At 57.4% G+C, this 19,966-nt stretch overlaps 8 protein-coding genes and 1 pseudogene across 8 annotated transcripts; 6 read left to right on the forward strand and 3 right to left on the reverse strand.

Annotated features, from left to right (window-relative positions):
- Positions 1-216: 216 nt before the first annotated feature.
- ACA1_098380 (uncharacterized protein) lies at positions 217-816 on the reverse strand (the record flags this gene model as incomplete). The annotated part of the gene is made up of 2 exons (XM_004343574.1): positions 217-686; positions 747-816. Coding segments are annotated over 2 exons (540 nt in total), but the record flags the coding sequence as incomplete, so codon positions are not given.
- Positions 817-1,188: 372 nt separating this feature from the next.
- ACA1_098390 (methyltransferase, putative) lies at positions 1,189-2,525 on the reverse strand (the record flags this gene model as incomplete). Its single annotated transcript, XM_004343575.1, has 6 exons — positions 1,189-1,589; positions 1,687-1,790; positions 1,912-2,011; positions 2,085-2,263; positions 2,334-2,383; positions 2,490-2,525. The coding sequence occupies 6 exons, from the start codon at positions 2,523-2,525 to the stop codon at positions 1,189-1,191; spliced, it is 870 nt and encodes a 289-aa protein (XP_004343625.1).
- A 339-nt stretch (positions 2,526-2,864) lies between these two features.
- ACA1_098400 (permease (major facilitator superfamily) protein) lies at positions 2,865-3,391 on the forward strand (the record flags this gene model as incomplete). Its single annotated transcript, XM_004343576.1, has 3 exons — positions 2,865-3,005; positions 3,125-3,198; positions 3,271-3,391. The coding sequence occupies 3 exons, from the start codon at positions 2,865-2,867 to the stop codon at positions 3,389-3,391; spliced, it is 336 nt and encodes a 111-aa protein (XP_004343626.1).
- A 59-nt stretch (positions 3,392-3,450) lies between these two features.
- ACA1_098410 (permease (Major facilitator superfamily) protein, putative) lies at positions 3,451-5,062 on the forward strand (the record flags this gene model as incomplete). The annotated part of the gene is given in 9 exon segments (XM_004343577.1): positions 3,451-3,628; positions 3,738-3,890; positions 3,966-4,160; positions 4,237-4,404; positions 4,456-4,529; positions 4,543-4,552; positions 4,671-4,754; positions 4,847-4,912; positions 5,001-5,062. The coding sequence occupies 9 exon segments, from the start codon at positions 3,451-3,453 to the stop codon at positions 5,060-5,062; spliced, it is 990 nt and encodes a 329-aa protein (XP_004343627.1).
- Positions 5,063-5,633: 571 nt separating this feature from the next.
- Positions 5,634-7,999, forward strand: ACA1_098420 (ammonium transporter subfamily protein; the record flags this gene model as incomplete). The annotated part of the gene is made up of 6 exons (XM_004343578.1): positions 5,634-5,886; positions 6,318-6,425; positions 6,513-6,686; positions 6,799-6,994; positions 7,109-7,542; positions 7,677-7,999. 6 exons carry the CDS (start codon positions 5,634-5,636, stop codon positions 7,997-7,999), a joined length of 1,488 nt encoding a protein of 495 aa, XP_004343628.1.
- A 353-nt stretch (positions 8,000-8,352) lies between these two features.
- ACA1_098430 (uncharacterized protein) lies at positions 8,353-11,655 on the forward strand (the record flags this gene model as incomplete). Its single annotated transcript, XM_004343579.1, has 11 exons — positions 8,353-8,921; positions 9,107-9,224; positions 9,347-9,457; positions 9,512-9,577; positions 9,742-9,894; positions 9,961-10,044; positions 10,136-10,321; positions 10,434-10,641; positions 10,761-11,089; positions 11,179-11,354; positions 11,436-11,655. 11 exons carry the CDS (start codon positions 8,353-8,355, stop codon positions 11,653-11,655), a joined length of 2,220 nt encoding a protein of 739 aa, XP_004343629.1.
- A 209-nt stretch (positions 11,656-11,864) lies between these two features.
- On the forward strand, positions 11,865-15,476 carry ACA1_098440 (annotated as a pseudogene).
- A 125-nt stretch (positions 15,477-15,601) lies between these two features.
- ACA1_098450 (oxidoreductase, short chain dehydrogenase/reductase superfamily protein) lies at positions 15,602-16,566 on the reverse strand (the record flags this gene model as incomplete). The annotated part of the gene is made up of 3 exons (XM_004343580.1): positions 15,602-15,915; positions 16,010-16,448; positions 16,537-16,566. 3 exons carry the CDS (start codon positions 16,564-16,566, stop codon positions 15,602-15,604), a joined length of 783 nt encoding a protein of 260 aa, XP_004343630.1.
- A 558-nt stretch (positions 16,567-17,124) lies between these two features.
- ACA1_098460 (metallophosphoesterase) lies at positions 17,125-19,404 on the forward strand (the record flags this gene model as incomplete). The annotated part of the gene is made up of 9 exons (XM_004343581.1): positions 17,125-17,679; positions 17,759-17,857; positions 17,943-18,093; positions 18,177-18,310; positions 18,474-18,567; positions 18,641-18,901; positions 18,971-19,044; positions 19,148-19,203; positions 19,323-19,404. 9 exons carry the CDS (start codon positions 17,125-17,127, stop codon positions 19,402-19,404), a joined length of 1,506 nt encoding a protein of 501 aa, XP_004343631.1.
- Positions 19,405-19,966: the final 562 nt, after the last annotated feature.

A 19,966-nucleotide genomic window follows, 5' to 3' on the forward strand; every position in this document is an offset into this window, starting at 1 on the left:
CCCAACACACGCTAGCTTCTCCATCCCTCAGTTAGTATTTATTATGCCGTGTGCAACATGTTGGGATAGAACACTCAATCATTGAAGGAAGTTGTCCGATGTTGCTGGTGATCACCTGCCTCGTGATCACTCGTCGCAGGGCTTCTTGGTCGAGGTCGAGGTGGTGTGCCTCTTGGTCGAGGTCGAAGTGGTCTCCCTGGGGCACTCCGCGGTGGTGGAGGTGGTGTACTTCTTGGTCGAGGTCGAAGTGGTCTCCCTGGGGCACTCCGCGGTGGTGGAGGTGGTGTGCTTCTTGGTCGAGGTCGAAGTGGTCTCCCTGGGGCACTCCGCGGTGGTGGAGGTGGTGTGCTTCCTGGTAGAAGTGGTCTCGTGGGGGCACTCCGCGGTGGTTGAAGTGGTGTGCTTCCTGGTAGAAGTGGTCTCGTGGGGGCATTCGTCGGTGGTGGTCGACGTGGTGTGCTTCATGGTGGTCGTGGTCTCCTTGGGGGTAGTAGTAGTCTCCTTGGGGGTCGTGGTGGTGTGCTTCTTGGTGGAGGTGGTGTGGTGCGGCTTCTTGTGGCACACCTTGACGCACTTCCAGTAGCACTCGTCCTTGCCCTCATGGTCGTCCTCCTTGTCATCGCAGTGGCCCCAGTCCCAATCGCGGTCGTTCTTGTCGTCATTCTTGCTTCCCGAGTGATCTTCGCCTGCCCAATCAACGTGCAGATGTTAAAAGGTGTTGCATTGTAACCAGCCGAGGAACGCACCGTCATGGGCGAGAGCAAGGGCAAGCAAGCCCAAACAGACCAAGGCGAAGAGGATGGCGTTAAGCTTCATTGCAAGGTTGGTTGTTAGCTGGCTTGTTGTCAAGTTGTTGTTTGGAGATGAGGAGGGGAAGCCTTTTTATAGGCCCTCGCTCGCCATGTCATTGGTTAGAGACCACACACCAATCGACTGGTGACGCTCACAGCGTGAATCGTTGCTGTGATCTGTTTCACTTGGTGTGTGGCCTTCCACCACATAGAAATTCTCTACTTAGCACCTACGAAAACTGTCAAGCCCTGTACGCCTTCAGTTCTGTTTGGTGTCACCATCGAGTGAACCTCAATTCAACCATGCCGCACCAACCTCCAAGCCCAGGCAATGCCCAACCTTTGCCATCACCCATACGAAATTTCACACAAGCCACCAGCTCTTGTTCGTGTTGTCTTAGAAGGCACCGCGACGTTTGCGGCCGGTGTACTTGCTGTCGTCCCGCACGTCCTTGCCCTGCTTCCGTTGTCGCTCCTTCTTCTTCAAGATCCAGTCCTTGCTCTTGAATGCGGGCTTGCTGTGGCTGCCGCCGTTCCGCCTCGCCCGCGCCCGCTCCCGCGCCTCGTTTCGCGTGTCGTAGGCCACCGTGTTGCGCGGCTCGTCGTCCAGTCCCTTGGGCAGCTGCGTCTGGCCGACGGGCGAGCCGGCGAACAGCACCAGGAAGTACTTCTTGGCCTTGGTACTGTTGGGGAAGTCGACCACGAGGCCTCCCGTAAAGCCGGAGCGCATGGCCGCAGCCGTGAGCAGCTGGACCTGGTCAGGCCCGTCCGGGTAGAACTGGAACACTGCCCTCGAACCTTTTCAAGAAGAGCGAAGAAGAGCGAAGAAGACGTGGGTGAGATACATGCAAAAAGGGTTTGATGAAGCAGAAGAGGAGGTGGCGAGTGAGCGTACCTCGGCTCAGGCAATTGTAGAGTGAGGAGAAGAACTTCTTCATGCGCCTCTGTGGAATGTGGTTCGTCTTGTCTTGGTTGCACAGCCACTGCAGGGCCGAAATGCTGCACACGTGATCGCACATGCCACACGACACAACACGGCACGACACTCGCGCTTGTAAGAAACGACGATTGGCACAGCAGAGGCCTACACACATGCGCAGACTGGAGCAAGAAAACGAACCTGATGGCCCCATCGAAGGAGCCGGCACGGAAGGGCAGGCCGTGGCCCATGTCGCTCTGACAGACGTCGCCGTCATCAACTCCTCGCTCGGCGGCCACGTCTGTCGTCGTTGTGTGTCGTGTGGCCAACAAGATTAGAAATGTTCTAAATTGCAGTGGTTAGGTAGCACGAACCGAGCATGGAAGGGCTGATGTCCACGCCGACCCACATGTGTCCGTGCTCTTCAATGACGTCGCCGCTCAGGCCCGAGCCGCAGCCAATGTCGAGAATGTACTTGGGCTCGCCGTCCGGCAGCGCCAGCAGCTCGAGGGCTCGCTCGGACATGCGACTCTGGATCTCAATGATACGCGAGCTGGGCAAGAACAAATAAACAACAAATAACAACAAAAATGTTAATAAAGATAAATATTGTTGTGGGTTACGTAGTGCCGTACTTGGAGGTATACTTCTGGGCCTCCTTCTCATCGTAAAACTGCAGAGTGAATCACATATTAAAATCGTGCCAATCGTACGATTCAATTCAAATCGGACGCATTTTATGGGCAAATGATTGTGAAAATGGGACATCGGGTTCGTACAACTTCGGGCGGGGCCGTGTATTCGGGGCGCGACATGGTGGACGAAAATCAAACAAGGACCTCTGGCTTGATGCTTCCAATCTGCACAAACCAAATTGTTTCCGATCTTGCTTCTTTCTCCGCATTAGCGCCCACGTCATGCTGACGTCATCCGCGCCCCAGAAATTTCCGAGCCCTGCTCACGAGACGAGTAGAAGCGGTCTGCCCGCGTGAAGAACACGCACACGAGAGAGGAAGCACCTGCACCACCGTTCGTTGCGCCTTCATCGTCATCGTCTTGCATCACATCCAGCCACACGGTGAACTTTCAAAGATTCGTGTAGCGGAGAAAAATAGAAAGTCCGACTTCCTTTGCATCAACATACACCAACAGCCATGACGTGGCTCACGGCACTCCGGGCCTCGCCTATCTCTACCCTCATCGTGGTGAGCGTGGCAGTATTCACCGATGCCCTGGTCTACGGCATGGTGGTGCCCATCTTCGTGCCCGAGGTGCTGGGCGTGTCCACGCTCCAGGTATACCAACCTTCGCTTTTGCCCCCCCCCCCACCAACTACCACTCCAGAGGTGCCTTTCAATTGCTTCGTGACCTCTTGTTCTCATCTCTCGCATTTTGCACACACACGCGCGCACAGCTGGGCATTCTGTTTGCTGGCTACGCGGGAGGTCTGTTGCTGTTCACGCCCATCCTCGGCATCCTCTCGGACAAGTGCGTTACGGACACACGTGTGCAGTCGGGGTGCAATCCCCTTCTAACGAACTCGTTGGCTCACCACCACAGGTTTGGACGGAAATGGCCGATGTTGGCCGGTTTCGTGGGGCTCAGCGGAGCCACGCTCATGCTTGCCTTCATCAAGTACAGCACTTGTACTCTCGTCATCACCACCAACGTCAACGGCTAACTCTCACTTTTGTTCCCTCACCAAATCGTATCGGCGACAGGTACTATCCGGCAATGGTGATGGCGCGGTTCCTGCAGGGCGCCAGCGCGGCGGCGACGTGGGTGGCCGGGCTGGCGCTGCTGGCGGACACCTATCCGTCGCACGAGCTCGGCAGCGCCATGGGCCTGGTAATGACCGCCATGTCCCTGGGCATGTTGCTCGGTCCTCCGTTTGGGGGCTTCGTCTATCAGTTGGGCGGTTATCAGTTGCCATTCATTATCGCCTCGGGTATCTCTATCTCTGAGCGAGCTTCGTCTGGCCGTCGCGCATTCGGCTGACAATCTCGCTCTCTTCTTTGGCATGCCAGGCATTGCGATCCTTGACGCTGTCGTCCGTGTGCTGCTGATCACCGAACGCACGGTCCCCGCGCACTCGATGCCAGTGCTGGGCGAGGAAGAGGGCGACGAACCAACGCCCGACACTTATCTGCTGCATCAACCGTACAAAGTCCTCGGCTACTGTACGCTCCCCGCTCTCTAGCGCTGCACCGGGTAGGCGCCACCTAACACACACACACACACCACCGCACGCGCAGCGTCGGGAGATGACCGAGTCTACACCGACGAGGACCTGGAGAAGCTACGAGAGCACCTGCCAGCACCGGCCAGGCGGCCGCCCACCTTTTTCGCCATCATGTTCAACCGCAACGTGCTGGTGACCAACGTCATCGTCGCGCTGGGCGCCAACGCGATCACCGTCCTCGAACCCACCCTGCCCGCCGTGTTGGATGGTACCATCGATGCGTCGTCACCTTCGCCCCCTGGATGAGTGCGTGCGTGCCTCGCTAACCCCGCGCCCGTTTGCAGAAAAGTTCAACTCGTCGGCCGCCGTGATCGGACTAGCGTTCATGGTGATGGCACTGGCCCATGGGCTCTCAGCTCCCGTGTTCGGTTGGCTGTCCGACAAAATAGGCGGACCTGTCCTGATGCTCATCGGGCTCTCCAGCCTATCCATCGCGTTGGTACTGCTGCACCGTTCATGGCTTTTGATTTTATTTACTTATTTAATTATTTATTTTTAAGTAGAAATAGCTGAGATTAACACTGCGCAGACGCTGGTATCACCGCCCAACAGCCTGTGGCTGACGCTCCTCGCCCTGGTGGCCGTCGGAGTTACGTCCGCGTGCACACTCACGCCCACCCTCTCCGAGATGGCAGGCACGAACTCGAACTCCTCCTCTGTAGATTGAGAAGCATCAACGCGCCTACTTATCTTCTCCTTCTTCTCCTTCGTTGAACAGCCACTGTGGACGAGATGGGCGGTGGCGCCTACGGCCAAGTGTACGCCATCTTCAACTGGTTTTATGCCTTGGGCATGCTCGGCGGTGCGTGCTCCTTTCACCGCCCGAACTCTCTCCGCACTACGCGAGCGAACTTTTCTTTTCTAACTGCGCGCCGTGATCTTGCGATCATGCAGGCCCCCTCATTGGCGGTGCGCTGGTCGATTGGCTGAGCTTTCGAGCCATGCTTCTCGTGTTCGCCGGTGCGTGCTGCTTTGCCTTAATGCGTGTGTTGGCTGATCCTGCCTGATCTGACCTTATTCTTTCTTTCTGTATTTGTGCTACCAACAGCGTCATGCGCCTGCTTCGTGCCCGTGGCCGGTGCGCACTGGTGGGCACTTCGAAGAAGATGATTGTTTCATCCTTGCCTCCAACTTCTGGCGGTGATCGCGTCCGTGCGCCTCTTCGTCCGAATCGAGTCAGCCACTGCCGCGAATCGAGTAAGCGCTCCCAGGAAGTGCCGCCCGGCAAAGCGCCCGTTCAAATCACTCGTGATCGATTCGCCCGTGGAACATCGTGCACGTTTCGTGCCAATATCGTCACGAATGTTCCGACCTGTTTTACGCCTGTCTCGCGGGCGTCCCAAATAAATCGTGTGTTGTCGACAATTTAGATCATTTCCCTCAGTTTTCGCAGACAGCAGGCAAAGCCCCCCAACCTCGCTTCGATAAAGCGGGATTAAAGCCGGCACGAAAAGTCCGCAAAACTGGCACCACCGGCCTGAAGCAGATCTTTGTCTTGGAACTCGGAACACCTCGCGAGCTGCTACACCAGCCGCTTAGGATCGCGTCGCTGACACGGCCACCCAAGAGCTGCAAAGAGCGAAGAGGAAGCTACTACACGACGCGTACGACGTAGCGGGCGGCGACGAGGCGGGAGCACAATAAATCAAGAAGCAGCGGCGGCAGCAAGTAGCACGACATCATGGGAGAGGACGGACACGAACCGGCGAGCAAGCGGGTCATCTCAGACAACGTCATCTTCGCGTCGGTCGTGGTAGGGCTCGAGGCCTTCTTCCTCATCATCTATGCCATCTGGTTCGAATTCGTGACCGACCCGGTCGATGCGGCCAAGGAGGTGGTCTTCTATCCCTTCTTTCGCGACATCTGCATCATGATTTTCTTCGGCTTCGGCTTCCTCATGGCCTTCCTGCGGCGAGCGGGCTTCACCGCCATCGGTACGTGCCGACCCGCACCTACCGGACCACACAATTATAATAATCTTCCTCATTTCGTTTTATTAATAATCTTGCATGAATTATTATTCATGCAAGATTATTATTATTATTTATTTATTCTGCGGGCCTTTCCGTCATTAATGACAGAAGGAACTGAGTTAGCTGTCGCGTCTTTCTCTTTATTTGGCAAACACCTTGGCCTAACGCACACGCCACTGGCTAGTGCACACGCCCTAGAGGCACACTGACACGACGAACTACGTTAGTTGTTGTCTGTCTCTCTCTTTTTGGCAAAACTTGTTACCTAACGCACACGCCGCTGGCCTCAAATTAATTCGCTTCAGCCAATTTACTATCGGGTTGCTCCACTACTCACACCGCGCGTGCCCTCTCTCTCCCTCACCCACTCCGCCACACTGCAACACTTGTAGGCTACAGTTTCTTCCTCGCGGCCGTGGTGTGCCAGTACTCCATCGTCCTCGACCACTTCTTCTTTGAGCTGGGCGACAACCCCACGTTCAGCCACCGCCGACATGTGGGTACGGTTGACCCACACGACACACACACGCACACACAACATAGGGAGACGCGCTGATGCTAAACGCCGAACGCGTTCAACATCACAGGTGTGGAGAACATGCTCAACGGTCTCTTCTGCTCCGGTGCCTGCCTCATCTCGTTCGGTGCCTTCATCGGCAAGATCAGCCCGCTTCAGCTGTTGGTGCTCATCATCGTCGAGCCCTTCTTCTACTGGCTCAACTTCTTCATCGGCTACATCAAGCTCGAAGCCGTCGACATCGGTACATCTCCTTTATAAGTTACTCTTGTTAAGTTCTACATATATATATCTAGAAAATATTTCTAAAAAGATAGCTCACAACTTTTGTTTCCTCCTTCCCTTGCGACCACCAGGTGGTGGCATGTTCATCCACACGTTCGGCTGCTACTTCGGCCTCGCTGCCTGCTGGTGGCTCACCAGCAAGAAGACCCACGGCCATCCCGACAACTGCTCGTGCTACAGCAGCGACGTCTTCTCGTACGCCGGCACCCTCTTCCTCTGGATGATGTGGCCTTCGTTCAACGGCATCCTCGGTGCCGACGCCCAGGAGTACGTTCTCGCCCCCCTTCCTCTCTTCGTCTTCGTTCTTTCACTCATTCATTCTTTCGCTCGCTCCTCTCTTTGCTTTTCGTTCTTATTGACTTCTATTCTTCAACGCTGCAGGCAGAACCGTGCGTTCTTCAACACCTTCATCAGCTTGTGCGCCTCGACGGCCGCCACCTTCGTCGTCTCTCGCCTGGTCTCCGGCCACCGCTTCGACTGCGTGCACATCCAGAACTCGACGCTGGCCGGAGGCGTCGTCATGGGCGTCGCCGCCGGTCTCGACATGCACCCCTCGGCTCCCATCGGCATCGGCTTCGTCACCGGCGTCATCTCCGTGCTCGGCTACAAATACCTCACCCCGTTCCTCAGTCGGTTCGGCATTCAGGACATCTGCGGTATCCACAACCTTCACGGTATGCCCGGCGTGCTGGGTTCGATGGTGGCCATGTGGGCGACCCTCGGTCTCTCCTACGACAGCAACGAGTACGAGGAGCTCTTCCCTCGCGGCCGCGGACAGGCCGGCATCCAGGCCGCCGCCACCGCCATCTCCATTCGTACGTGACACTCCCACTCCTCGTTGGGCGAACTACACTTGTTAGTCTCTCGACTCGACTCGACTCATCATACTCACCTTCTTCTTCGTCGTCGTCGTCTTCTTCTTCGTCTTCTTCTTCATGGTGTTATACAGTGCTTGGCTTGGGCAGCGGCTTCTTCTGCGGTTTCCTGATGTGGCTGGTGGGCAAGCTCAACCCCATCAAGCGCGCCGATCTCTTCAACGACCGTGACAACTGGCATCTGCCCTCCGACTACGAGTACGTCGTCGTCAAGGACGAGGACGACAACAACGTCGAGATGGAGGACATGAACGGCGTCTCCGGCTCGCACATCCGCGCGCTCAAGAACAAGCAGGTCGGCAAGGTCGTCCCCGCCGAGGACGGCAAGGCCCCCAAGTACTCGCGAACCGGTACCGTCATGGTGGACGGCCGCGACAGCGACAGCGACAGCGACTAAGTCTTCCAAACCCAGAGACTCAGGCCCCCTTCATCGGCCAACACAATTTTCCCCAGTTTCTTCTTCTCCTTCTTCAGCTCTTCTTCCCCTACGCCCTCCACCCGCGCCAGCAGGTTGTCAATTTTATTAATATTTTTGGATCACACGAAACAATAAACAAAACGATAAAATGCAGCCTGTTTCGCATTCCTTCGGCTGAGGTGCGCTGAGGGTACAGAGAAATGGAGGAATGTGAGGTATGAAGTGATCTGTTTCTTTTCTGTTCTTTTCTTTTTCGTCACTGTGCGGAGTGGCTTGCCGGCGGATTGCAAATCCAAATCGATCGATCAATCGCGAGTAGGACAAGAAGAGAGATGAAGAGGAGCCGCCAGATCGCCAAGAAGGTGCCAGCGAAGGCGGTGTCTTCTGAGGAAGAGGAGGAAGAGGAGGTGCAGAAGAACGGACCGGAATGGCGGGAGGTGACTGCCGACGAGTGGTTCAAGGAGGAGGATGGAAATTCTAGCTTTGGTGATGCCGAATTTGGATCGTCCGATGAGGAGCCCTACGACAGCGCTGATGATGAAGATGACGAGGAGGTCTACGGATCTGAAGATGATGAAGAGGAGGAGAGGGCTGCACGCGAGGAGGAGGAAGACGAGCTGAATGGCGGCGAGGAAGATGAAGATGAAGATGAGGACGATGATCAGCTCAATCCCGAAAATTTTCAGAAGCTGGTGTCGTGGTTGGGGCGACATGATCCCCCTGAGGCGGAGGAGTCCGAGGATGAGACGCACAACACGGTGGGCAACGTGCCCATGCACTGGTATGCGGACTACCCTCACATCGGCTACGATGTAGAGGGCAAGAAGATCATGAAGAAGCAGGGTCCCGTCAAGGATGAGATGGATCGCTTCCTCGACCGTACCGACGACCCCAACTACTGGTGCCTATGCCTCCTCCTTTATTTATCTTTAATTTCATTTATTTATCCGATTTATTTCGACCTCCGGCGATTGATTAAATCTACACCCGATATACTTGCAAGTCTTTATAAGAATTCAATGCAACCATGTTTTATTCTTTTCTTTCCCACTGGCCTGCTTGACTTACACGCTCGGCACCTGGCAGGCGTACAATCTACGATGAGAAGAACGATCGCGAGATCGTGCTCACCAAGCAGGACCTCGAGATCATCCGCAAGATCAAGGCCGGCAAGTCGCCCAGCGCCGGCTACGATCCCTACCCCGTACGCCCTCCCCCTTCTTCTTTCCCTCCTGCGCGCGCGTGCGAGTGTTCCAATCACTCACTCACGTGCGTGCGTGTGCGGCGTGTGCCGTGTGTGCGTGTGCGTGTGCGGCGTGTGTTCAGGAGCTGTTTGAGAAGGACGACAAGCCCAGCATTTTCGCGGTGACGAACAAGCCGGCGCCCAAGAGCCAGTTCATTCCGTCCAAGTGGGAGGCCAAGCGGGTGGCCTACCTGGTGCGGGCCATCAAGAAGGGCTGGATCAACCCCAAGAACCAGCCCAAGGAAAAGCCCCAGTTCTACGACATCTGGTCCAACGACGCCAGCGAGCACAAGAAGAACCCCATGCCCCTCACCGTATGCACCTCCCTCCTTCTTTTGCTTCGCTGAGTCGCGCGTTGTGTGAGTGTGTGTCGTGTGTGTGTGTGTGTGTGTGTGTCGTGTGTGTGTGTGTGTGTGGTGTGTCGTGCTGCGTTGATGTTTCTAATTTGTGGAATCTTGGTGGACGGTCTACGCAACAGGCCCCCAAGCAGCGGCTGCCGGGACACAGAGAGTCCTACAACCCGCCCGACGAGTACCTCCTGTCGGCGAAGGAGATCAAGAAGTGGATGAAGAAGCCCGCCGACCAGCGCCCGCCTCTCGCCTCCAACAAGAAGTTTGACGCCCTTCGCAAGGTGCCATACAGCGATCGCGTTGTGTGTGTGTGTGTGTTAATCGGAAGGCTAACGCGTTCACAACAGGTGCCGGCCTACACGCGTCTCATCAACGAGCGGTTCGAGCGGTGCCTCGATCTCTACCTGGTCCCTCGCAAGCCCGACACCAGGGTTCGTTCCTCCACCACCGCTACCACCAACCACGAACTGTGTGTGTGTGTGTGTGTTGCTGTATTGCTTACGTTTGTGGCGAATCGAGCAGAAGCGTGTGGTGGATCCGGAGAACTTCCTGCCCAAGCTGCCGCAGCGTGAGGAGCTGCGCCCGTTCCCGACGGTGATCGGCATGGAGTACCTGGGACACTCCAAGCGCGTCCGTTCCGTGTCCTTCGACCCCACCGGCCAGTTCTTTGCCTCCGGCAGCGAAGACTGCACCGTCCGCATCTGGGAGGTACTGTGTGGCAGCTATGTCGTGTGCGTGTGCGGTGCCGCGATGCGTGTACGTGCGGTGCTGCGATGCGTGTGTGCGGTGCTGATACGGATTGGGTGCTGTTGCGATGCAGGTGTCATCGGGTCGGTGCCTGCGCGTTTACAACACGGGCACCCTGGTGACCACGGTGGCGTGGAACCCCAACCCCAACACGCCGGTCATCCTGGCGGCCGTCGAGGAGCACGTTCTCATCCTCGACTCGGGCGTGGCGCGTGGCGAGATCGCACAAAACGTTCAGGAGCTGCTCAACCTCAAGCGCGGCAAGGTCAGAGTCAAGGAAGGTAAGACCTGCCGCCCTCGCCTGAAAAAGAATTCCAAACAGTGGCCTGCAGGCGGAGTCTTGGCATTCCTTGATGACGACTGTTTGGAATTCTTCTCATTCTTCTTTCGCGCGCCGCAGGCAAGACGGGTCCATTCTCGCAGTGGACGAGGCCGGCCGGGGTCAACGGCATCGACAAGGACGTCAAGCTGGGCCTGGCGTTCCAGAAGACCGTGAAGCAGATCGCGTGGCACCACAAGGGCGACTACTTCTCGACGGTGGCGCCCGAGGGCGACAAGAACGGCGTGTCGATCCACCAGCTGTCCCAGCAGCGCACGCAGTACCCCTTCCGGCGGTCCAAGGGCCAGGTGCAGTGCGCCGTGTTCCACCCGTCCAAGCCCATCTTCTTCGTCGCCTCGCAGCGCTTTATTCGCGTCTACGACCTCCTCAAGCAGAAGCTGCTCACCAAGGTGCGATTCCTGCTCGATTTGTGCTGGGTGGTGGTGGCGGTGGTGGTAACGGCGGCAATGGTGACTGACCACTACACGCACGCGTGCAGTTGGAGCCGGCGTGCAAGTGGGTGAGCTCGATGGAGGCGCATCCGGGCGGCGACAACGTCGTGGTGGGTTCGTACGACATGCGCGTGTGCTGGTTCGATCTCGATCTATCGTCGCGTCCCTACAAGACCATCAGGAACCACAAGGGCGCCGTCCGTCGCATCGTGTTCCACCCCAAGTACGTTTTCGTGTTGTATCGTGTGTGTGTGTGTGTGTCGTCTTGTCGTGTGTTGTGCTGACGGTTGTTGCGTGCCTGTAGGTATCCGCTGTGGGCCACGTGTTCCGATGACGCGTCCCTCTACGTGCTGCACGCCACTGTGTACGCCGACCTGCTGCAGAACCCTCTCATCGTGCCCCTCAAGCGCTTGAAGGGTCATCGGGAGATGGACGGCTTTGGCGTGTTGGATTGCGCCTTCCACCCCACGCAGCCCTGGCTTCTTTCCGCCGGTGCTGACCACACTGTCAAGCTCTGGATCTAATCACACCCTCTCCTCTTTTCTTCTCTTGCTCCTCCCTATTTATTACAAGTTTGGGTGCCAGAGAAGCCAACAATAAACAATAACAAACAGACCACACCACGTGCAAGAGGAGCAACAACACACTCCTTCTTCATCAACTCGGAAAAAGCAAGCACGGAAAAACAAAGAAATGAAGATATAAATTGTAGCATTATCGACTTGTAGCGGAGATGGGCATTCAGGGCTACTACGCGTTCTTGAGCGCCAAGTACCCACAGGCCATCAGGGAGCTGACACTGCTCACCTCCGCAGACGTAGCTGCGGGCAAAACGAGTCCTGCCGAGGGCGGCGAGTACGATCATATTTACATCGATGTCAACAATTTCCTCTACACGTCGGCCTCTGGCAAAAATCCGTCGGTGGAGAAGGTCTTTGTGCGTCTGTTCACTTGCATCCACTCCATCCTCCGCACCTTCCCTCCGGGTCGGACCGTCTACCTCGCCATGGATGGCCCTGGTGCGAGCTTCTTTCTCACGATCGGACTCTTTTTTTCTTGCTCCATCTTTGGCAAGATTGCTGACCCATCTCCTGCACCGTGCAGCTCCCATCGCCAAGTTCGTCATGCAGCGTAGGCGGCGCACCCAACGGGTACTGTGTGTACTTTGTCGTGTTGCTGTCTGCTTGGCTCTTACAACTTGACGAGCAGGAGGCGAAGAAGGATGAGAGCGAGTTCGACACGCTGCAGTTCACGCCCGGCAGCGAGTTCATGCAGAAGCTGAAGGACGCCCTGGTCTACCTGAGCGTGCAGCGCCTCGCGAAGCAGAAGCCCCAGCTGCAGTTCCACATCTCCGGCTCCGATCGCCAGGGCGAGGGCGAACTCAAGATCTTCGAGCACATCGCCGCCACGCCCAAGTCCGATCGCTGCCTCGTGGTGGGCAAGTACGTAGCGCAGCGCTGCAGCTGACGCGTGGCACGCTGCTGAGGTAACACTCACTGCTGGCCTCGAAACTGGTGGTGTGTGTGCGTGCGCCCAGTGACGCGGACCTTATCGTGTTTGCGATGCGTGCGGGCCATGGCCAAGTGGACGTGCTCAAGATCGAACGGGACAGTCGCGCTGTTGTTCTGAGCGCCAGCAAGTTCAAGGACGCAGTCACTAACTCCTGTCCACACATGGAGCAGGTAACCAGTCACCATGCACCACGCACGCACGCACGCACGCACGCACGCACACCACACCACACAAACACACACACATGCAGCAAGGTGTTTGTTTATCTGACTCAACGGTTGCGGGCCGGTGTGACGTGCCAGAACCAACTGCTGTCCGACTTGGCCTTCATCAGCGTGTTGAGCGGGAATGACTACCTCCCGAAGTTGCGCGGCTTCAACCTTGAACGCGTGTGGGACGCCTATCTGGACGCTCGCGCCAAGAATCTCTTTGCGCCCGAGGTCCCTCTCTACGGTACGCAGAGAGCTGCTCGCTCCGAGAACTCTCTCCCTTGGGCTCATCATTTTGCTCTCTATTAGATTCATCGACGCGCACCATCAACGCCGAGTTCCTCGCGCATCTCCTGCAGCCCAAGTACCAGACTACTTCCGTGCCAGAGGTCCGTGCCTCTGATCAGCTGCACATGTGCAGTGGTGGCTATCGCTACGTTACTTTTATTGTTATTGTTATTGCTATTCTTAGTCTGATGAAGCTGTGACGGCTGGTTTCTCCGCGCATTTTGCAGTTCAAGGAGTCGAGGAACGCAAGGAGCGCGCTCACCACCATGCTGCAGAAGTTCGCCCATGGGGCCGAGGTGCTGAGGGAGGAGGTCACCACCGCCAACGGCGTCACTTCGGTACCTCATGGCCGCACAAGAGTAATGCAACGGTTGCTTGTACGCTCCACTCACTTTGGTGCCGATAGAGAGTGTTCGTGGACAAGGTGCTGCTGGCCGAGGCTGAAGCCCCGACCTTGCGCTCGGCTCGCAACCTTGCGGCCCAGGCCGCGCTCGGTACGTCGCCACAAGGCGCACACCACTCTGGGACGCTGCAGCGGACGGGAGTTGATCGGTTGTGGTGCGGTTTGTGTGGGGGGTGGGGGCAACTGCTGCGTAGGGATCAAAGAGGAAAGCGAAGAGCCCCCGGCCGACTCGCCTCTGTTCAAGCTGTTGGCCGAACGCGTGCCCGATCTCAACGCCAAGACCTACCTCTCATGGCTCAAACGCTTCCTTCCCTCGGGTACGCACATCGGCAATCACCATCGTTATTCCTCTATACTACTACTACTACCATCACACCAGCACCACCAGCACCACCAGCACCACCAGCACCACCAGCACCACCAGCACCACCAGCACCACCAGCACCACCAGCACCACCAGCACCACCAGCACCACCAGCACCACCACATCTGTACTCCCACTCACCCTTCGCTTTACTCAGAGGAGGAACTTAACGCGCCGCCCCCGACCGAGGAGGTGGTCCGCACCTCTGTAGCGGAATTCCTCAAGGTAAGGACATCGCCTTCGAATCAGGCGTGTGGCTCTCTCGCTCGCATACCAACCTTGTATTGTGTCGTGTGTCGTTGTGTCGTGAAGGGCGTGGTGTGGGTGATGGAGTACCTGGGAGGGTCGTGCCACGACTATGGCTACCGATACACGCCCTCTTTCGCCCCGTCTGTCGTCCATGTCCGGAAGCACGTGCGGGAAGTGCCGCTCTCCTTCACCTTCAAATCTGTACGTGCACCATCGCGCGCTTCTTCTTCTTCCCTTCTTCCACACGCTCTGGCTGCGCTGATGATAAGTGAACACGTTGTGTTGCGACGGTCAACAGGATGCCCAGCCGCTGGCGCCGTTGCCGTTCTTTCTGGCGCTGATGCCGCCCAACAGCGAAGACGCGCTCAAGTTCGTCCCGGCGGAGTACAAGCACCTACTTGCGCCCGACTCGCCCCTTGCCGATCTGGTACGCCCACACACGCTCGACTCAACATCTACACTATATCTCCATTTCTTGGAATTATTGATTGTTTGCGCAAACAAACCACAGTACCACGGCGACGAGGCCGATATGCGGTGGCTGCAGGAACCCGAGCGGTGCATCGAGCGTATCAAGCAAGCCGTCGACGCCGTGCCTGCAGGTGTGCAGAAACACTCGTCTTCCTCCTCCACCGATGATAATGGTCGTGGCTAAGTCTTTCTTCTTCCCTCCTCCCACATATCAACACCGTCAGCCCACACCCTGCTTCGGTTCCAGCCCGCCCTGATGCTGGAGCGCTCGAGCGCGCCCCCGACAAAGAGGCCCGCGCGCGGTGCGGTACCGCAGCCGTATCTGATCAGCCGCTCGCCCGTGGCCAAGTTCACCCCGCTGGCCACCCACGACATCGAGCGCATCGCGTGCTACCTCGAGAAGCCGCTCCTCGCCACCGCCACGACCACCACCGCCACCTCCTCGACCACTGCCACCAACCCGCGACGGCCACCGGGCCTGCCGCTCGCCTTCATCCGCGAGTACCGCTCCCGGCGCCTCGCGGGCCTGTTGTCGGTTGGAGGGCCGACGACGACGGTTCGGCCAAGCCTCGCAGCGGCCGCTGCGGCGGGCGTTTCGTCGTCGACCACCGGTGTTCTCGCGTCGTCCAATGGCCCGCGCCACATGTCCGCGTGGCCAGCGATGCACCCCTTCGTCCACTCCACGACGACTATGTACGTACAACATCATCTCACGCTTTGGTTTCTTCGTCTAGTGTGTGAGTGTGTCTGGCTGACTTTCTGTGGTGAAGTCGACGGACTTGGATGTCAGCTGGCCTGCGACCGACCGTGTGCCTGTCCAACTTGACCCGAATAAAGACGATCCTCTGAAGAAGGTTGAGGTATCGCTCTTGCCGCTGATCGACAAATTAATTGGAACTGCATTCCGCTCGTAATCGTTTTTTGTTTTTGTTTGAGTGCATGGGCCCGCGTACAAACACGAGGCAGAGAGGAGTTTATAGGGAAAACCTTTGCATGGCATGGGTCTCCAACTGTTCGCGGACGTTGTCCGCCGTCAAGCGAATGACCTGCCCTTTCACCGCGTTGTGCCCAGCCATAATGCCGGTGATTACGGTTGCAACATCCTTGTCGAGCACCTCCGCCGGCTCAGTTACCTTGGACCTGATCATCGCGCCGATGCGTAACTCGTTGACCCTGGCCTGCCGCTCGTGGAACTCAGCGCGCACCACGGCGCTCACGCCCCACAGCGCCGCATCACCCACGGAGACCAGACCTGCGCCCGGAGCCACGAGCCTATCACCCGAATCACCTAGAGTTTACTCGTGCGAGGTGGAGGCACGGTGTGAGTTAGTTAGTTGACGTGAGAGAGAAGTCATAATATCTAAATATATATCTCATCTTACCTGTGAGGATTGTGTAGGAAGAGCCTTCCTGGTCGGCGATGCGTGGTAGAAACACCGAGAGGGCGACGAAGTGGATTCCTGCGCTGTTGTGCAGCTGTTCGTTGAATTCGCTGAGCGAGCGTTCGAGAAGGGGGCCGGCTTGGGACCACGATCCGAGCGATGCCACTACATGATCCAGCCGACCGCCAGTCGCTTCGTGAGCCTGCAAAGCTTCGAGCACGCGAAGAGCGCCCTCCTTGGTACCCACGTCGTCTTGAAACATCACCAGATTGGTGACGTCGGCACCATGGTCTCGTAGGTAGTTGCCCAGCTGGTCGAGCGATTTGCGCGAGCGTGAGGGCACGGCTACGACAGCGTCCTTGCGAAGCAGGTCCAGCGCAACTGCTGATCCTACCTGCCCCGCTCCTCCCAAAACCAGAACCACCTGGCCTTTCAACCCCTGAGCAGCCTGAGGACCAACATGTTGTTGTAAGAAAAAAGAAACAGGACCGGAAGAGTTGTGCCTATTGAAAATTGGTTATACGCACCTTGCTGGAGAGAGAAAGCGACTGCGCCATGGAGCGTCTGGTGTGTGGAAACAGAGTGACGTGTGTCTCCTCATAGCAGAGTTCGGAGGACCGCCAATCGGCGGTGGCTTCGAGGTTTGTCCACACCCAAGTGGTGCAATGTGCAGGAGGTGCGCGCGTTGCTCAACGTCGACCATTTCCTCCTTCCTCCTCTCTTCAGCAAAGGGTACTACAGAGGTGTGGTCATGTGGAACAGGGGTGGGTGTGGAGAAAAATCAGCCCAATCCACATGTACTCCAAGTTGACCACACTTTTTAAGTGCCTGCTTGAGCACTGGTCTGCCTATCTAAGCAGGTATTGCAAGCAGTGGAAAAGCTCTATGGAGACCTCAGCCTCATGACAGGGTGAAGCAGTTGAAGGCAGGTGGAGGTCAGCTAAGAAGAAACACTGCCCCAGGGAGTGAAATAGGTGGAGGTCTAGGTACCAATGGGGAAAGCGCTGGAGGGCTCCTTCCACCAGAATGTGTGTTCTGCCACGTCACCAGCTCACATAAAACCCATTTTGCACCTATGATGTGAAAGGCGACGAGTGCAGCTGTGTAGGGTGAAGATGATGCTCGATTTGTTGGATTTATTGGTGCGATGGATGGTCAGCGACAGCAACACAATTCTTTTCTCTCTATCTGCTGCAATTTTGGTCCCAATCGCTGTGGCCATGCGACGATTTCGAGCAATGGGGCTACGGGTCAGCTTCACTTTGTCCATCTACACCGCTTGCTTTCTTTTCTTCCTTCTTATCCTGCATCACAAGGCTCAATTCGCAACTGATTGGGCGAATCTCTTGCTCTACTCGATAATCTCGATCCTGCACGTCTTTGTCTACTTGTACCATCTGGCCTTCGGCTTCGCCTGGAACCTGCGCCCTGGCTTCATCTACACTGCAGGACTGCCCGGCTACTGCTTCTTCCTGGCTATCATGCTCTTCGTCCCTGGCTTCATCTTCGCACGTCTCTGTTCGCTCGTCATCGCTCTCGCTTCGAGCACTGGCCCCGGCGTGTGGGCAGTCGAGTCTCTTTGCTCTGCCCTACCATCGCCTCTCACCGACGAGCTGGTTCTGGTGGCCCTCTTCTCGCTGCTGTTCACCTGGTCCATCATCTTCCACCAGGTACGCGACTCCTCCTCGTTCTACTCATCTCGGGCTCGTTGCCAGTCACCTCTGACGTCTCAGCTTCTCTCTCCTGTAGGCTGGGCTGCCAGCGCTCGAGCTGGTCGAGCTCAACATCGACCACGCGCGCGTTCATCCCACACTCTGTCGCCTGCCCGTGCCCCACTACCCCTACAACGTACGCTGGCTCGCTTGTCAGTACTCGATAACGTTAACCTTTGCTCAGTTGCTTCTAGCTGACTGCTTGTTGTCATGACGTGTAGAGCGAGAAGCTGGAGAAGACAAAGCAGGGTTCACCCTCATCGCTCGGATCGGCAAAGACCTTCACCGTGGGCCAGATCAGCGATCCGCACCTCGGCCTCTTCATGACGGCCGCACAGCTACGCAGCGTATGCGAGGAGGTGGTGGCCCTCAGTACGTCACCACCACCACCACCACCACCACCACCACTACGCAGTCCTGTGTCGGCTTTTGAGCTCTTCTCTCATCGCGTGCAGAGCCCACTTTCGTGTTTCTGACGGGCGACTACTTCGCCGCCGAGGTACAGCGGGAGGCGTATGCTGGCCGACAGCTCAAATGGGCGCTGGAGCCCTTGGCTTCGGCCGACGGTCACGTCTTCGCCTGTCTCGGGGTACGACGGCGACTACCACTGCACTGTCGTATGGCCCTTACGACTACACTTTGCCCTGGCTCACACACACGACACACACGACACACACACACGACACACACACACACACACACATACACACGACACACACACACACATGTACACGTACATCATCATTTGCCAGAACCACGACTACGAGGGGCTGCCCTTGATTCAAGCCACATTCAAGTCGCTCGGCATCCGGCTCCTGTGCGATGAAAGCGAAACGATCCAGGCGGGTACAATGCTGCTCGCCGCTTCTCAACCGTTACCACCATCAGCCCGTCATAGTGTGCTCACCGCCCGGCGTAGACTTTGGTGCGGTGCAGGTCATCGGCACGCACTACGTCCTCGCGGAGAGGCGGAAGGCCGACCACCTGCAAAAGATATGCGCCAAGTTCCCGGCCACCGTGGCCGCCCACAGCGAAGACCAGCACGACGGAGCCGATGACGAGCGCAACACCGAGGCGACCGAGGGTGATGCCGCGGTCTCGACAACTCGGCTGATGCTCGTCCACGACCCCAAGGGGTTCGCCGCCGTGGACCCCGACGAGCGAGTCATCGCCTTTGCTGGTGCGTTGTGTGTCGTGCTTCACTGGAGCTCCAGACCACCCCCAATTCCTCACTCTTCACGGCGCACAGGCCACAACCACGGCGGCCAGATTGGCCTGGAGACGTTCGGCATTCGGTGGACCCTCCCCCGGGCCGTGTTTCCGGTTCTTCGATCCTTTTCAATGCTCCTTCCCGCCACCCCCACCCAAACACCACCTTTGCAAGCTGGCCTTCTGACCACGCGTCGGTGCGGCTTGCTGCGTGCAGAGCTTCACCGATCTGGGCTTGTGGACCAAGGGGAGAAATTACTGGTATGTCCACAGGTAGGTCGACGCTCATCTTCACCATCCACATCACACCTCTTCTGTGGTTTGCACGCCTGGCCAGGTGGCGGTGGTGGTGGCCCATGGCTGACAGCATTGGAAATGTGCTGCGTGGGCAGGGGGACCGGGCAGCACGCGTTCCCGTTTCGGTGGGGCGTGCAGCGGGAGAGGAGCCTGCTGAAGGTCACCATCTCCAACTGAGAAGAGAGCAAACCCAGCTGACCGCTTTTCGTGTACATCCAATCCAATCCAATCCACCCTTTTCTATTTACTTGCTGCTCGCTCTCTTCGTAATAAACCCCCTTACACGCCTTATGTTCGCCCTCACCCCCCACCATCAGGCCTCGCTCAACATACAAGAGTCTCCTCCTCATCATCATCATCATCATCGTCTTCATCATCATTATCACCATGCACCAGCATGCTTCCCCCGTTGATCTCTTCTGTTTGTGAAGTGAAGCTCACCGCTCGGCGTCGTCTGTCTGCCCGTTGGCCAAGTCCTCGGGACCCGACCGCCCAACTCCTGCGTGGTACGTACGTATGTCCCCCCCCCAAGGCCCACGCACGATCAGCGCCGGCCCAAGGCGGTGGAGTTGATGGCGGCTCAGGCTCGCAGCTCTCATTTGCGTACGAGCTAGGCCGGGGCGGGCGTACCGGTGGCTTTGTGCCAGGCGTAGGGGTGGACGTGGCAGCCCAGGGTGCCCGTCAGCAGCACAGCGATGACCGCGCCCAAGAGCGGACCCACGACATAGATCCACACCTG

This window comes from Acanthamoeba castellanii (assembly GCF_000313135.1).
Source record: "Acanthamoeba castellanii str. Neff unplaced genomic scaffold scf7180000084646, whole genome shotgun sequence".
Classification (NCBI taxonomy): domain Eukaryota; phylum Discosea; order Longamoebia; family Acanthamoebidae; genus Acanthamoeba; species Acanthamoeba castellanii.